Raw genomic sequence first — 17363 nt, 5'->3', positions numbered from 1 at the left:
CACCGCAGCCGCCCACATGGGCCCTAGCGCCGGACTCTGCAGCAGTTTGTTTAGCCAGGTTAGCCAACCCTTTCTCAGCTCCCCTGTTACACAGACCTGAGCCCTGTGATGAAGTCGTGGCGTTTTCGTCCGGCCTCATTTTACTAACTTATCTCACGCCACCTTGAGGCCAGCTGATGTGGACAGTGAGCAAGCAGGACAAGGACGGGGACTGCTTGAAAAAGCCGCATCCCATCAGGACACTACACAGGTTGATTACTTGACCTTTTGGTTATATTTTAAAATTTGGAGTAGCTTTATATATTTAATCTTGATTTAATTTTACTATCCAGAAGTCAGAGGTTAAGGATTTAGCTCAGTGGTGTGTTCTCGCCTATGGAGCACAAGCTCCCAGGTTTGGTTATCAGTTCTGAGGGGCAGGGGGAAGACAGATCCATGTCATGTCTGCCCAGCCTAGCAACTGTGCTAGATAGAAAGGAGCAGCTTCTTAAATAAACGAGTGAGGTGTGAACTGATACGGCTTTAATTTCCACCTCTTGAAAACTTGAAATTAGCTGGGCATGGTGGGGCTTGCCTTTAATGACAGCACAGGGAAGGCAAAGGCAGCTACCTGCCCATGTTAGCTCCAGGCCAGCCGGGTCTATATGGCAAGTTCCAGGTTTACTATGAGCTGCATGGTGAGACCCTGTCTCAATAAAACAAAATGAATACAGAAAACCCCCTAAAGATAACTAGATTTGGCTTCAAGATCATTTCTCTCTTCATAGATGGCATGCCCAGCTTTTAAAATGCCTTATCTTTTTTTTTAATACACTTTAAAATGATTTCTAACCATGTTTTAAATGCAAGTCTGTGGAAGCTTTTACATGTAAGAGGAATACAAAGGTCTTCATTGCTGTTAGATGGTTTTGGATGTCAACCTGGCTGTTTAGAACCGGTCTGCCTGTTGCCTTGCGAGAGATAAGACACACTGCCGTACTAGCTGCCTATGTCAGAGACAAGCCTAGCTTGCTCAGATGCCATGACCCGAGCCAGTCGTTTCTCCCCCCTCCCTACTTTTTCCTGTTTGAACCTATAAAATCGGCAGAGTGGTTTAGTGAGCCTCTCCGAACTGCCACAAGGAACCAGCCAGACAAATGAACACGAGCGAAGTGCCCATGGCAGTGGTGTTTGTGAAGCACAGTCTACCCGTGCACCAGCTCACACTAGCGCCCACCTCAGGTAACAGTTATGAGCTTAACATGGTTCTTGCTGTCTGACCAAATGATCAATAATTCGCAATTGCTGCGGGAAGGTTTGAAGAACGCAGGAAGCCCGAGAAGTGAGGCCGAGAATGAGTGTGAATGGGACCAGTGAAGAACGGCTGTCTCCTAGCCGTAAGATGGAAGGAAAACACTCTGGTGACAAGGATACTAGGGCAGTGAGTTTGCCAGGTGGAAACCGAAGCAGCCCGGGGAGTATGTGAGGCAGGCAGGGTGTGAGAGGCGAGCCCCAGGGGAGGGGTGGTCAGTGAGCGGTGATGCCCATTGATCAAGCGAGGAGGCGGGAGAGCCTGCCGCTGCAGGAGTCAGTGACGTGGATTGCTCGGGTCTTTTTCCTCTTGTTCCATTGCTGTGGCAGAGGCGGCCCCCACGCGGGTGTGCATGCTGTCCCGGCCCCGCACACTCCAGATTTCCTTTTGTTCCTGCCTGCTGCCCTTTGGCCCAAGAAGTTACTACCCAGCTTTCTTGCCTTTGCTTTTCTCTGCAGGAACGCCTGGGTCTCACTGAAAGGGAGGAAATGAAGAGGGGGCAGACGTTCCCTCAGCTCTTTCAACAGGCATTTGATGGTCACGGGGGCATGTGCTCGCATGCGTGCCCAGCTTCCTCTCTCCTATTTTCTTTGGAATGTTGAAGAGTTATCAGTTCATGAGTAATAACGATAGTAGACCGGATCCTGTTAAGGATCCAACACCCCTACAATACTCTGAGCCCTTCTGAGGGGCTAGGCTTTCTGTGAAATAGGAGTCTCACTTGGGTTGTATGCTCAGGTTTTCAAACATAGTCTAGCCTCACCGGGTTAACATGTGAAGGGGCTTTCCACTCCATGGAGCCCTGGCAAGTCAGGGCTGGCTACTGTGGTTACCAATGGTCCGTATTCACAGGTTTGTAACGGAAACAGCTCTGTAGAGTCGGTGTGTTTGATGTTACCTCTGTGTGCTGTTGAACAAGCCAAGGAGATGGAGGATGTGGGCCTGACTGTTGCACCTCAGGTCGCATTTGGAACTTTGTGGGAGTGTGACTACTGTTCGGAACGTCCTTCCCAGGAAGTTACAGTGGGAATTAGCTACTTGTGGATCCCAGTCCTCTCCTTCCACCACATGGGGTCTGGGGTTCAAAAACTCAGGTTAACAGGCTTTGCGCCCAACATGTTACCTACAGTGCCACCTCAGTGGCCCGGCTAGCACAGCTTTAAACAGAAAGTAAAGAGAGAAGGTGGACATAGCATAGTGAAATTTAACAAGTGCTGACAGTGGTGTTTATTACAGACCTAGCTAAGAGTTTATAGAAGACTCATTTAGAAGCTTCTTTGTGGTCTGGGGAGAGCTGACGCTGGGGATGCTTTACTCAGTCTTGATGTTTTCTAGCAGATTCCAACTCATTGGCCAATTTCTGCATAACAAGGAGAGTCAGACGGTGGTGACGCTCACTAAGCTGTGACCATGGGCAGCTTGACTGAGCAACACGGTCAAAACCTCACCATGTGCGGTCAGCATTATCCCAGTTTCAGAAGTAAACAGGACCCAAGAAGGCAGAGCTCAGTGCTGGGGCCTCAAGCCCTGGTCTCTGTGGTGGACTCACCTGGCAGTTATGTTCCCTTTTGCTGTGCGTGCGTGTGTGTGTGTGTGTGTGTGTGTGTGTGTGTGTGGTATGAGTGCTGTTTTTTTCCCCCTCCAGCCTCATAACAGCCATGGGTTTTCGGAACTGGTTGAACCTTGTGTTTTGTTTGAGACAGGGTCTCTATGGTCTAAGCCGACTTTGAACCCTCAACGCCTTGAAGTGCCTGCCTCCACCTCCCCAGTGTTGGGCTCACGGGCACGAGCTACGATATTTGAACTTTTAACTCAAATTTAGGGCCTAACAACTGAACTTAAATCAGACTCAAGTCTCTCAAACTGCCAGTCACCATTTTCTCTCAGCACATCATGGAATCTGCACGGCCTGTGATCACATGAGGGTGGAGGACAGAGCGAAAGCCACTTCACCAGGCTTCGAGAGCATATAGGGCTCCTTTGGGCCTCTGTTATGTGACATGGACTCTGACTTTATAGGGGAAAGCAGTCACACCAGTCTCTTTTATGAGCTATGTGTTTGTCTACGTAGTCTCTCATCTTTTTCCGATGGCAGAATACCTCAAGGGATTCATCTTCTACAAAATAAATGCTTTCGTAAGTCATTCAATCTCTTTGGGCCAAGTTGTCTGTTCTCCATATTGGCCTAAGGATATTCCAAAATCTCTTCATATAGCTCTGTGATATATAGACCCTGCCTCAAACCAGGTGTTTGGATGACCAGATGAGCTACTAAAGGTAGCAGGCAAGTCTCTGGACGTCATTCATGCAGTCAACACTCTGGGAACATGTGACTGACTCTAACCCTCTGAGTAGGAGGCCCAGATAGATTGTCACCTGGTGGTTACAAAGGAATACCGGGAGGTGAAGGTGTGGCTCAGCAGCCAAGAGCACGGGATGCTCTTGCCGAGCACCTGAGTTCTGTTCCCAACACTTGTGACAGGCAAGGAACAACCACCTGTAACTCAGCCCCAGAGGAATCAATGCCTTTGGCCTCCTCAGCCACCTCACTCAAGTGTATACGCCTACACACACAAACATAATTAAAAATAAGTTCTTCAAAAATAACAATAAATTATGAGAATAGGATAAATAGGCTTCTCTCTCTCTCTCTCTCACACACACACATACACACACACACACACACAACAAGTAATTATCTTTTTAAACAACCTCAGTAAGAGGGAAGTGGAACCCTTCATCAGGAAAAAAAGTCTCAGAGAGAGACAAGCTGCTCCCTTTTGGCGAGAGGGAGGTCCTTAGGAGCAGCGGCAAGCTGGTCCCAGCGTGCTGTGCTTGGGGAACAGAAGTGCTCCTTCTAGACAAGGTGTGACAGGGCTGACTGCGCTGCGGAATACATAGCCCTCCTGAGACACCATCAATACTGTGAAGCTTTGTTCTCTCGTGGTCTCATCCCAAGATGAGATCCCAGACTCACACGGAGACTTGCTCTGAGTGGAAGAATCACAGTCTGGGAGCACGCCACACCGTCACACGAGTGATGGAGGTTGTCAAGTCTTGTGAATAAGGACAATTTTATTCATAATATGGGGACTAAACCAGGTCCTTGTACAAATATAACTGTCAACCAAAAATGTAAGTTTAGTTTAATCTTATTTAGCCACAGCGTGAAGCAGGCAGAATATAGACCCTGTCCATAGTCATTGATTTTAGTTTAGCCAGATTTATTTTTTAAAAAGAAAATAGCTCATAACAATTAGTTTAAGCTAGAAAGTTGTTTTGTTGCTCTTTTTCTCTTTCTCTCTTTTAGGACTGAAGAGATGGCTCAGCGACTAAGAGCATTTGCTGCTCTTCAAGAGGACCTGAGTTGAATTCCCAGCAGCCACGTCAGGCAGCTCACAACCACCTGCAACTTCAATTCCAGGAAATCTAATGCCCTCTTCTGCCCACCATTGGCACCTACACTCTCACAGAGTCTCACACTCACACACACACCCCTAAAAAAAGTAAATGCTTTTGTTAAACTAGCATAATAAAATAGTGCTCCCAGATTATGAAAACGAGTATAGACGAATTTTAAAAAATTATAAATCTACCTCTTTGAGCTTCATATGTACTAAGTGCTGAAAAGTGCAATATGGGGCTGGAGCAATAGCTCAGTGATTAAGAGCATCAGTTGCTCTTCCAGAGGACCCAGGTTTGATTCCTAGCACCCATGTGATGGCTCCCAGGTATCTGTGACTCCAGTTCAGTGAACCTGACACCTTCTCTGGCCTCCACAGGCACCAGGCAATCAAGTGGTACCTGAACATACATGCAGATGAAACTCTCAAACACATCAAAGTTTTAAAAATTAAAAGCAAACCAAAACAAAACTATGCAAGCCCCCAAGCCAAGAAACCCACTCCTCATCTGATGGAGGCGGGACTTGTATCTTATCTGTTACTTTCATTGGTTAATTAATAAAGAAACTGCTTGGCCCTCTGATAGGGTAGAATTTAGACAGGCAGAGTAAACAGAACAGAATGCTGGGAGAAAGAAGCTGAGTCAGGGAGTCACCATGATTCTCCCACCTGACACAGACGCAGGTTAAGATGTTCCCTGGTAAGCCACCTCGTGGTGTTACACAGAATATTAGAAAAGGGTTAGATCAGTATGTAAGAGCTAGCCAATAAGAGGCTGGAACTAATGGGCCAAGCAATGTTTTGGTTTTTTTTGGGGAGGGGTTTTCGAGACAGGGTTTCTCTGTAGCTTTGGTGCCTGTCCTGGAACTAGCTCTTGTAGACCAGGCTGGCCTCGAACTCCCAGAGATCCGCCTGCCTCTGCCTCCCGAGTGCTGGGATTAAAGGCGTGCACCACCACAGCCCGGCCCAAGCAGTGTTTAAAAGAATACAGTTTCCGTGTAATTATTTCGGGTAAAGCTAGCCATGCGGGCGGTCGGGTGCTGGGGAAGCAGCCCCGCCACTCCTATTTCAACACTCATCCTTCCAGCTGTCCCAGTGAATTGAACCACTTCCTGGGCGGCCTTCCCGTGTCTGTCCCTCTGATCTGGTTAAAGGCTCAGGATGAACAGATGAAGTAAGGAAGCCCTCTAGTGCTGGGGATAAGGTCGCGGAGCCAGCGCCGTGATTCCTTCTTGGAAGCTGAAGTAAACACAGTCTGCAAGCATGCTAAGCAGAAGGTTCTAGATGTCGGAGAGGCAGGAGGTAGGGAGACTGGGAGGGAAGGGTGTGACCGAGGGCAAGGGAGAGTCTCTTACCAGGTTCTTGCTGTATTTTGTGGTTGTTTTTGAACCAAGCGATGTGAGGCTCAGGGACGCCGCTAGCTAGGCAGTCTAAGGTCGCAGAGCCGCTGATGGACACCTTGTGGTCACTGAGGTTCTGCAGCAGGTGCGGCGCCTTCTGGTCTAGTGAGGAAAGAGAAGGGCTTGGGGTTACTTCGACTGCACAAACATTGGCGTTTTTAATAGAGGCAGAGACCACCCAAGGTGACCATAAGGCTTCAACATGCATTTTTGTCCCCTTTATCTTCACTCATTAAAGTTATTGCTTCTCTTAGTAAGCCATGACAATAAGTTACAATGTACTAGAATGGAAAAATGAGGGACTAGGCTGGACTCTGGTTTTAGACACACAGGGGTCTTATCTGGCCAACTCGGTTTCTTCTTTGACAAGGAAGAGCTTTTTCTAAAACTCAAATATTTCAGAAACTCAACATGAAAAACATGGTTGTATATGTAGGGTTGTATTTTTTTTTTTACATTCCTATTACATGTTGTGATGGGCCAATGTAATCTTATGTCTTGTGTGTGATTTCTGCATTGAGCCCGGTGGCTCTGAGTTTGTATTGATTTGAGCTGTATGGGATGGGTTGTGTTACTCCATAATCTACATTTTGAGGCAGCAGACCAAACAGGAAAGTTCTGGAATTTTCAAAGCTTTATTGATTACTTCCCTCCCTCCATTCCCTTCCCCAGTGCAAGCAACCAAAAAGTTAATTCAAGAGGCAGAGGCACAAATTGTAGGTTTTGCGCTATATAATAGCACAAATATTATATTTTATATTATTTTCTCTTAAAACATACAAATATGGTACAATACAATTTATTTTAATAAAATGCCAACCAATATAGTACAACAAAAAATGAACTTAATACATTAAGATGCAATACATTATAATATTAAAATCCCACACAGGAACCGCAGTACCCCCAGGGCCCCAATGAGTACAGTGTCTCTGCGGAAACGAAGTAGTCAGTCAGTCCTGCTGATGTGTATACATTCTAGCGAGACGGGATTGGATCAGGGACTCAAGTCCGACAGAGAAGAACAGAAACGCCTCCTAACGTCATCCCCTACCCCCACCCCAACCCCCGCCCCCAGTCCTCCTTCTGCATCTCGTTTGCAGATCCTAGGACAGAAATCCCAAGGGTTTAGGTGTGACTTACATATTCTGCACACTGGTCTGAGCTTTCTCTGACCAGGTTTGGGTCCTCATCTTAGGGCATTAACACGGGGAGTGCGCAGCTTAGGAATGGCTACGCTACAAAGTGGCGCTGCTGTGGCCTGGATTCCACATCCCCTGCAGGAGTCTGCTGCGTCCCCACACCTTTCTCTTTAGATTCCTGCAGGGAAACTCTCAGGGTCAGCATCTGTTAAGGCCATTTTGAAATCCCAGGTTAAGAAGTATACCATCATATAACACGGTCAAGTAGTGAGAACGAGGCAGGGTGACTACCCATGAGATTTCTCAAGGGCGTGGGGTTCCAGAGTTTCTAATAAGCCTTCTTGTTTCACACAAAATGAAATATGAAGGCGTGCGGGCTGACTGAGATCCCTTCCTCCGGAGGAGGCTGCATGAGAACGCTCTTTGGCCACATGAGTATGCCCCTCGTCTCCTCTAGCTCACCTTCACGGGCGAAACCAGTCCTGTTATTTCTGTGTCTATGTTCTATGCAGCCTGTCAGCTTTTCTTGTTGAAAAATGTAGCCCATAAAAAAACTTTCCATACGTGATAACTTGTGCGCGCTTGCTCGATACAATGTTGACACTTTTACAGAGCATCGGTGAGATATGATGAGACAGAATAAAGAACACACAGCTAGTTAGCATTGAACAGTGACTCGGACAGATTTAACCTGAAACCCGGACCCAGTCCGTTGTGTTTCCTAGCTTCCTCCAGCACATTTTACTATGACCAATGTGGTAACTGTGATAAAACAATCCATCACTGCTCATAGGCCTTAAGAGAAGTTTGAATACAGGGCCTATAAACACTAATACTTTTCATAGCTACAGTTTATAATATCATGTGGACATAGGTTGTGAGTTTCCCTGACAGATGTACTTAGAAGAGAATGTCCGATTTAACAAAAATGTTGCGAAGAGCATCCAAAGGGCCGATTTTATGCTACAAACTTCACAGGAGCAGCAGAAAGAGCTGCGGAATAAACACAGAACTCCATCTAAATACAAGGTTCACACGCACCTATGGAAGCATACAGTATGAAGATTTATCTATGAATTTTTCTTTTTGTATGCTAAGTTTCCCAGTTTTGGTTTCTGTCTACAGAGTCATTCAACCTAAGCATCATATTTTGTTAATTCTACCTCAGACTCTGTAGCGATGGATTTTGACATTTTAAGGAAGAAAGGTGCATGGAACCCATACATAGCTGGTAAAAATAGAAACCTGACCCTTCTTCTAAAATAATCTGAATTAACAGAATACTTTTGCTGGTTATCAGTAGCCAAAGACAACTGCCCACAAGAGGTTCTTTTCCTTCTTAGCCTGTGTTGCTGGCTAGGTCCTAGGCCCCTAAAGATGTGGTTTCTTTTTTCCACTTTTGGAAAGGGCTGAGGAGCCAGCCTCATTCCCCTTTCCTTCAGCTGTCTCTCTCTCTCTCCCTCATCTCTCTTCATATCCCAAAGAAAGATTAAAAAACAACCTATACAATAATAGATTCTTTTCTTAGAAGAATCTTCGGGAAGGATTAATTATAACAGTGAATGTAATTCTTAAAATTGTCTCTTGGAATACATGCATCTTCCCCTCCTCCCAGAGAAGGAATAGGAAGGCTTTGCATGTTCAGTTCAGTTTTTCTGAGAAAGCTCCCTAAATTCTTAATTTTTTTAAAAAAGCTTTCCAAAAAGCTGAGCCCCCAAAGTCTTCTTAATGGTGCTGAGGTTGTGTTTCCTGAAGGAACACATTGCCTCAGAATGAACAAAGAGGCCAGGCCAAAGAGCCATAGGTAAGGCTTCAAGACACAATTGATTATTCTTTCCTCTGGGCTGACAGCCTTCCAGGCCACTGATTGTTTTCACAGCATTCGGGGCTCCATAAAAGTGGCCTTTGGGGGAAATGCTATTGTTTACTCTTTCACACTTGACAAAAGCAATTCCCACGTGAAAGACTAGTTTAGCCACGGGACCCAGTCTGTTGCCTAGAGGCGGAAGCAGGCTGCTGAGTTCCCAAGCTTGAGAGCGGCCATGTTATCACTCCCCATTGAACTGCCCAGCCCCTGTTTCTCAGCCACTCTATTTTGGTCATTATTGCTGGCTTCCCCCACCCCTGTAGTTCACATACAAAGATCAATCATACATGGAAACAGAACAATGCATATTAAAAGTACCTTTCCTTCAAATGCAAGCTGAAAATGTTATTGCTCTTGATTTTTTTAAAAAAGGCATGCATTTAAATAGTTTTAATATTGCGCTTGTACTTTTGCAATTTCTTAACGACCATAAACATCCAATTAACATTTGTATACAGAGAAGGTGGCCTTTTCCTGTTTTAGTGGGTAGATTTTTTAGTAGATATTAAGATGGCTGCATGAACTCTCTAGTCACAATATGTCCTGGATACACGGATTGTGGACACCTCTGATGCCAGCAAAGCAAGATGAAGGGCTTTACAACAGTGCCCAGGGGCCATGAATATTCAGAATGAAGGCTTGCTGTGCTTTCTCCGGCTGTCAGGGATTGCTGGTCCAGCGCAGGGCAGCGAGGAGCAGAGGCTGAATGCTGGACTCCCTACTGAGGAAATACCTGTGGAACTACCTGGAATATGGACAGAGGAGGGTGGAGCTGACTGGGTGGACCTTCATCAATCATACTTTCCTCTCAGAATTACATCAATATCTTGTGCCCCTGGGACCCATCTTAGAACCCCCAGTTCAAGATCAACATAATTCATGTAAAAAAATACTTTCAAATAAATAAGCATTATAACTTGATATCCAGGTACTATTTACAAAATCAAGAGCAAATGAAAACAGTTAAAAGGAAAACCAGGTAGACACCCGACAAAGACTCAAATTCAACTGTACTCATGCTGTGCTGAAAAAATTAACTTATTCGTGTCCATCTTTGGCAGGAACCAGCAATTGGCTTAAATTATTCAGTTTGTGCAGCTTCACAACTTAAAAAAAATATATATCAAAAGAGGTTGGCATCAGAGTGGAATAAAAGATGAGTCCCAGGTTGCTGTCTATCAGGCAGGAGAAGACAGAAGAGAGAAGGCAGAGTACAGGGATCTTCATCCAAACACACACCAGGTGGCCCAGAGAGCACCCTGGGCCAGCGGGCACTGGGGATCCTTATTACACTATCGTGTCCAAACTCATTCTGAGAGGAGCGTCTCCTCTGGGCCTGAAAGCTAGCAACAGTGACAATAAACCAAGATGAGAGGAGACCACCGTGACTTCTCAACGAGTCCTTTAATGTTTGACATTACTCTGTGTGGTACAATCACTCCTCCTGCCTTTAAACTTGGAGCTCCGAGAGAAAAGAGCCTTTTTGTTGCAGTGCTCACCTCTAACGAGAACTTCTGTCTTCCGGAGGATTTCTTCCCCTGTGTATATGTTCCTGGCTCTGCAGGCATAGGTGCCTGAATCTTCCAGGGACACATTCTTGATGACAAGGTTCAGAGTGATGGAATACTCTTGGGTGGTGGCCATCTTCTGCTTGCTGATGCTGTGGTGCATGGTTCTGTTATTAACTGTCCGGAGCAGAAGCCAGGTAATGTCTCTGTACAGGAACTTGTTGACCGTGCAGGAGATTTTCAGGTCCTCTCCTTCTGTGGGCATCTTTTCCAAGGAGACGTGGAAGCCATTCGGGACATCTAGAAAATAAGAACAAAGAACTTCAGACCAAGTGTCTCCCAGTGAGCTACTCAGACATGGCAAGAACCATTCATTCCCCCCACAGATCCTCTAAACATCAGCCCGGACAAGGCTTTTGTCTTTTTATGTTAGCGGAAGTGATCAAACAGAGCTGGGAGAGCCTGTGGAGTTGAGCCCATCCCAAGTGACACAGGAAATGCAAAATCAGGGCAGTTTGGGGGGCAGGTAACCTTTTCTTATCTGTCCCCAGTTGCTCGGCTTGGTGAAATGATTTTCCTAACTTGGAACCAGAACCTCCTGCTCCATCTCGTTATCACGTACAGTCCTGGTAAGCTGATATTTGAGGAGAGTAAAATAATAAGACAGCCCAAGAGCAACATGTACTAAAACTCCAAGGTCCCTGTACAGGCACGCTAGCTCCAAACAGCTCCTTTCAACTGAGCCCTGCCGGAAAGACTGGTCAGGGCCAGCCCTTCAGGGACTGCCCTTACTTCACAGTGGCCTTCTCCCTGCTGCTTCTGAACAGAGTCCATGGCCTCTCTACTAGTCCAGGGGGCAGAGGACAATCAGGTTCCTCACCCACTCCGGTCCTTTAGTGGGAATGCTTGTACCCATACACAAAAGGCAACATGTTTTCTTTTGAAAATGTAGGCAAATTCGGACCAGTTTCCAGATTCCAGAGACGTCCAATAGTTTTAAAGTCAAATTTAGGGCTGGGGGCATATCTCAGTGGCAGAGAATTTGCTTAGTTAGTGTACCCAGCCCCACAGGTGGGAAGGTCGTATTTACTCTAAAGAAAAAAATCATTCTAAGGAGTGGGGTACGGAGGCGCACAGCTGCCATCCAGCACTGGGGAGGTAGTAGAAGCAGGCAGGCCAAGAGTTCAAGGCCATCCTTAGTTATGTAGGAAGTTTGAAGAGGACCCGGACTACTTGTGACAGTCTTAGAAACAATAAGAAATGGTTTTGAAGGCAATGACGTCAACAAAAGTCACTCCGTTGAGGGTCAGCTGCCATCCTTTCTCTACACCTCCTAAACCCCTTCCCATTCTACACCAGCCTGTGCACCCCACCTCTCAGGGGTCCTTCCAAACCATCTCTTGGGTACAGGCTCCTCCATGCCATTCTAGAATGCTCATGGCTACTGGCCCTGAACTGACTTATTCTCAATACCTTCCCATTGCTTGCTACTGATGATGTATCTATATTTGAGCAAAGAATTTGGGCCAACATTTTACAAAGAGCTTTGAAGATGAAAAGAGCTGTTGTCTGTTGTTATTATTATCCTCCGTAAACAAAGGTATAAAGGGACCTTTAAACGTTAAGGGGACAATAGTCCAAAATTAGACATCGTATCAGCTCTTTCCTAAATCCCACGTTGCTTGTTTTTCTGATTTTTCTGGCTTTGGCTGTATTATAAAATGTCTTGTCTGAAGAAATGCCAAGTATTCATTTGAAACCTGGAAGCAGGGGGTGACAGCAGCCTGTGAGGTGGTGGTGGCTGAGGAGCAAGGCAGAGAGGAGAGACGCTCTTGCTGAAAACATGGTAAGGTGTCTGCAATAGCCACGCCAGCGGCTGCTTCAGCATCTGCTTTACGTCCTTCCAAGGGAGAACGACATGCTCGCTGTCATCGTCCACACAGACACAAGGACAGAGGGCTGCATGCAGACCTTTTCCTAAGATCAGAGCCTTTCTGTGCTCCTCTGGACTCATCCCGGTGGGTTGGCACCCAGGGATCCCGGTCACACCACTGAGGTCATGTACGGAGTTTCTATTTACTTTAGTGATTTGAAACTTCCTGGGGAAATAGCTCACAGATTTCCTGATGGAAGATTTTGTTTATCTTTGCCAAGTGCCACCAGGAATCTCAAAATAAAATGCATTTAGTGACATTGGGAAACGAGGGAGATAAGACATTGCAGCCATTCCGGTTTCACCCTCATAGTCACACCGGGTGCCAGAAAGAAGGTAAAATAAAATTTTAAAAAAGCATGCAAAATTTACCCAGAGAAGAGAATACAAACAAACAACTAGGAAAACCCTCAGATCCATCTTGCAATCCTGTTTGCAGGGGGGGAGGGGGTAGATGCGTCTGAAGCCTTCAGACAGCCCTTAGGATTTTCTGTTTCTCAGTGCAACCCCCTTTCAGTATTTGCTTTTGATCCCTAGAAGATTGTAGACAAATATCGTTTATTTAGTAAACCCAGAGGGTTTTCCTCCTCAATTATTTTTTTCAAGCCTGAATATAGAAACAGACCTAGGAAAGCGTCCTCCAGCTCTGCCAATGAGAAGAGCAGCTGAGCGCTCCCTAGGCATTGTCACCAAATAACACTCCTCATCTGGATGGGGTCCAGGAGAGAGAGACACACACAGGTAATCCTGTAGGCAGAGCATGCCCGTGTGTGAACGGGCACTAGGTGGGCAGGCATGGTCACCTGACTGGGAGGCCCTACATAGACACTGGAAAGGGCGCTTGTCATCTTGTTTGAAACACTGAACACTTTACTTCCATTGAAAACTGGCAGTAATAGTCCCTGAAAGAACACGAATAGTCACTAGAAAGCTCTGCTTAGTTCCTAGGTACAAGTACCAGGTTTAGGAGAGGACATGGCCAGGGAAGCCAAGGACCATAGCTAGCTGCTTCCCCATGGAGGAAGAAACCACTGTGTGTTAAGAAGAGGGACATAATTAAAATGAGAATCAACAAATCACCAAATCGATCTTTGCAGCATTTAAAGTTTAGGCAGCCACTTTAGGGGTAGGGGATCCCAGGGTTTGAACTCAGGGCCACCTACATGATATGAGGGGGAGGGCACTCTACCACAGAGATCACGGTGTTAGTTACTTCTGTAGGTTCAAGGCTGGTCAGGTTTACATATGAGCTCCTGGACAGCCAAGGATACATAGTGAGATCCTGTCTTAAATTAACAGTGAATATAAGCAGGTCAATCTCTCATCAACCCACATGTAGGCTTCCCAGGGCTGGTAGACAAGAGTTATGGGGAGAAAAGCTTCTCCGAGACAACCAGGCCTAGGTTATGAACTGTTTCAGGCTTAAGTTGAAGTTTTTGTGTTTTCAGAAGTGCTGTGAGCTTCTAGGAGGCATGTCTTTCCCTTCCCCTCAGCATGGCCTCTCCCAGCACGAGCCTCCATAGGAGATGTGTCCCCTCCTGGGCCTTTATCTGGTCTGTTCTGGTTGGACCCTACCCTCTAATGTGACACCTCTATGGGCCAAAGGAGTGTGCCCACCCTGAGCCTCTGTCACTTTACTCTAGGAAAGGCTCAAGGCCTTGGTGTGTGTGTGTGTGTGTGTGTGTGTGTGTGTGTGTGCCAACATTCCCAGATAAAGACAGATGGTTCCCAAGTGTGCCTCTAGACTGGTTCAGTCATTCCTCAGGCTGCTCATTCTTCAGGGTCCTGACCACTAGGCCAAGAAGCAGCCTGAAGTAGACTCAGTGAGAGGTTCGGGGGCAAAGGCCGGGGAGCAGATGTGGGCATGGAAGTGGGCATGCCCCCTACCCACGGGGATGGAGTGCCAGGCAAACAGGTATGGCTACAGCCTACTCGGCAGCCTGAACAGCTCCAGGACTCCAGGCTAGCCTAGCCTGGCCTTGAGGTCCAGATGGAGGCACAGCAATCTACAAGAAGTCGGGACACATGGCAAGGCTTACGGAGTAATTTTAGATGAGTCGGCAGCTAGAGAAGCGTCGTTGGTCCCCAGTGGTGGTCTTTCTTGGCTTTGCACACACAGGGGTGAGTCCAGCCTCTTCCCTCTCTGTTTACACTTTCCCCCAGCCCCCTGCGCCTCATGCTCTGTTTCTTTATCAGAGTATCAAGTTTGTTGATAACATATTAAAAATAGAATATAGTATTTTAAATATACTGGCTTAAATAAAGCTAATCTTTTTTTTTAATGGGGGGTTGTTTTGGGACAGGGTTTCTCAGTTTAGTATTGGCTCTCTCTGTAGACCAGGCTAGCCTCCAACTCAGAGATCTGCCTGCCTTTGCCTTCTAAATGCTGAGATTAAAGGCGAGTGCCACCATCATCCAGCCTCTAAAGCATGATTCTATAAAATAAATGAACACTAGAAAAATTTTTTAAAAGATTTCTTTTTTTTATACGTGTCTATGTCTGTGGCTAGGCACATGTATGTGCAGTTGCCATGGGGGTCCGAAAAAAGACACAGAATCACCTGGAACTAGAATTTCAGGCAATTGTGAGTCACCTGATGGGATCCTGGGAACCCAAACCCTAGTTCCTTGCAGCAGCAGCGGCAGCAGCAGCAGCAGCAGCAGCGGCAGCAGCAGCAACAAGCACTCTGAACCGCTAAGCCATCTCCGTAGTCCCGGAAAAGTTTAAGTTACATATGTGGCCTCTATCAGTGATGGTACCAAAGAGTAATTCAAACATCACATTACTGCTGCAGGTACATACTGACACTAGGATATGACACGTGCCCTCATCTCTTCCTGGGGGACCTGGGCCTGTGCTGATACACCAGAGTTGTCATGCGCTGCTCTGCAGTGGGTACCATCAACCGTTGCTAGCTAGTTCAAAATCGAAGGCACTGTCCTGTCTTTCATCTTCCAAACCACACAAGCTTTGACTACAGATTCAGACTGTAAAAACCTGTTTCCAACTAAACATAAGAATAATGCAAACCTTTGTGTTTAGTCCAAAGCACCTGGATTTACTTGCGGAGGGAAATCTTGGTAAGCATCCTTCCCCAGCAAAGGACTTTCCTGCTGGGAGTGGACACAGAGATGCACTGCTTTCTATTCCTCTAAGATGAGAAGGTGGAAACCTAGCCTTGATCTAGGGGGGCTTTGCTGTGGCATTCTCCTCTCTCCAGAAAATGCAGGGGCACTCTTCACGTCTGAGAATGATTTTCAGGTTGTCTCCATGGCCCAGACTCTTTAGGGCGTGGCTCACTGGCCACAGGCTCCTGTCATCTAACAGTGCAAACTGCCTCATGACATTAGTCCAGTCTCGTTCTTTCTAGAGACTTCCAGGCAGTGTCAGCAGCCTGCTCCATGCGGTGTGAAGTTTCCAGAGGGTTGGCACACTGCCCGGGTTTCCTCAGAAGCTGGGGGAGCGCGGAGCCAGGCGGTTGCTTTTAGACACTGAGTTCCTTATTTCCTTCCTGAACCCGGGGAGGGACTTAGGGAGAGCCAGTCGTGGGCCTTGCCGGTTGTAAGATTTGCAGAGTCCAACGGGTTTAAAATGAAAAATCCCTATTGCTCAAACATAGCCCATTAGTTATGATGAACAAATTTCAGTTTCAGATTTTGACAGGAGAGTCTTAGTCCCCCGCTGGTCTGAACTACTTCAACTATGAATTTCTAAGTAAAAAAACTCCACAAACCCCAAAACAACCTTCACAAAAAAAAAACCCAAACCAAACCAACCAACCAAACCAACCAACCAACCAACCAACCAAACAACCAAACAAACAAAAAACCAAAAAAAAAAAAATCAAAAAACAAACCTGAAACCAAACCAAGCCAAGAGCAACAAAGAAACCCTTGAACATCATAGGGGTTGGGAGTGAACAAGAGGCCAGACCTGGGGTAGGTCCTGAAGGGGGTCCAAAAGCGAGCGAAAAGGATCCCAATTGAGAATCAAGTGTGGGAAGGAGAACTCAGGGAAGGGGCTCTTGAGAGAAGCGAGTGATTGGTGGAATTCTATTCCTGGGAGCAAGAATGGTGGTGCTCACAGCTGGATGCGTCTACGGAATGTTTTAAAAAAAATCACTAGGGGTGTTCAAAACAAAGACAGCTGACTGAGGCCACCGGGTCTCTCTGAAGGCAGAGTCAGTATAGCTTACCTGTGACGTAAAATTTTATGTTTCTTTCCACAGTCCCTATTTTATTGATGGCCTTGCAGCTGTAGATTCCAGAAGCTCTCGAGTCCGCCACCACCAACGTGCTAACCGTCTGTGAAAGAGAGACAAAGTTCAGCTAGAGGACAGGGATCTTTTGAGGCAGTCCTAAGCCACTCCAGGGCTCGAGTGATTCACCTATTCCATTCACGTAGCCTTTAAAGAGGGCATTGCAGGCCGGGGTGGTAGCCGCCCCGCAAGCCCTCTGCTTGTGGAGCCCCAGCACGAACAGAAAAATAACAGGAAGGCAGGTCCTCAGGAGACCGGAGCCCATGACATCCGACTCGTAGGCAGGGTTTTAGGCTTATCTCAGTCTGTTGGCATAACAATCACAGACCTGAAGCTGAGCTGTGGGATTGCACGTCCCACCCCACGGGGTGGTCAGGCCACATCTGTGAGAGGAACAGGTGAGGCCCGGGCCTTTCCTTGTTTGAGTGACCAGAGAGTACAGGTGCCAGCTGGCCACAGGAGGCCTTTGTGTGGGCACGTGGAGTGGGTATGTAAGGACAGAAGGACAGACAGGAGGCTCAGTCAGTCAAAGGATATGTCCTTTAGCCCTCCCCCAAAC

General features: G+C 46.7%; 1 protein-coding gene across 1 annotated transcript in view; it reads right to left on the bottom strand.

Annotated features, from left to right (window-relative positions):
• Flt1 (fms related receptor tyrosine kinase 1) overlaps positions 1-17363 on the bottom strand; it is a 162461-nt gene that overhangs the window by 66720 nt on the left and 78378 nt on the right. Inside the window, exons 12-14 of the mRNA XM_075972009.1 lie at positions 16742-16850; positions 10604-10912; positions 6051-6197 (exon numbers count right to left, since the gene is read on the bottom strand). Of these exons, the coding sequence (XP_075828124.1) occupies positions 6051-6197; positions 10604-10912; positions 16742-16850 (565 nt within the window). The remainder of the gene's footprint in view (positions 1-6050; positions 6198-10603; positions 10913-16741; positions 16851-17363) is intronic.

The sequence above is a fragment of the Microtus pennsylvanicus genome, chromosome 1 (genome assembly GCF_037038515.1).
Source record: "Microtus pennsylvanicus isolate mMicPen1 chromosome 1, mMicPen1.hap1, whole genome shotgun sequence".
Classification (NCBI taxonomy): Eukaryota; Metazoa; Chordata; class Mammalia; order Rodentia; family Cricetidae; genus Microtus; species Microtus pennsylvanicus.
This window is presented reverse-complemented; position numbering and strand designations above follow the sequence as displayed.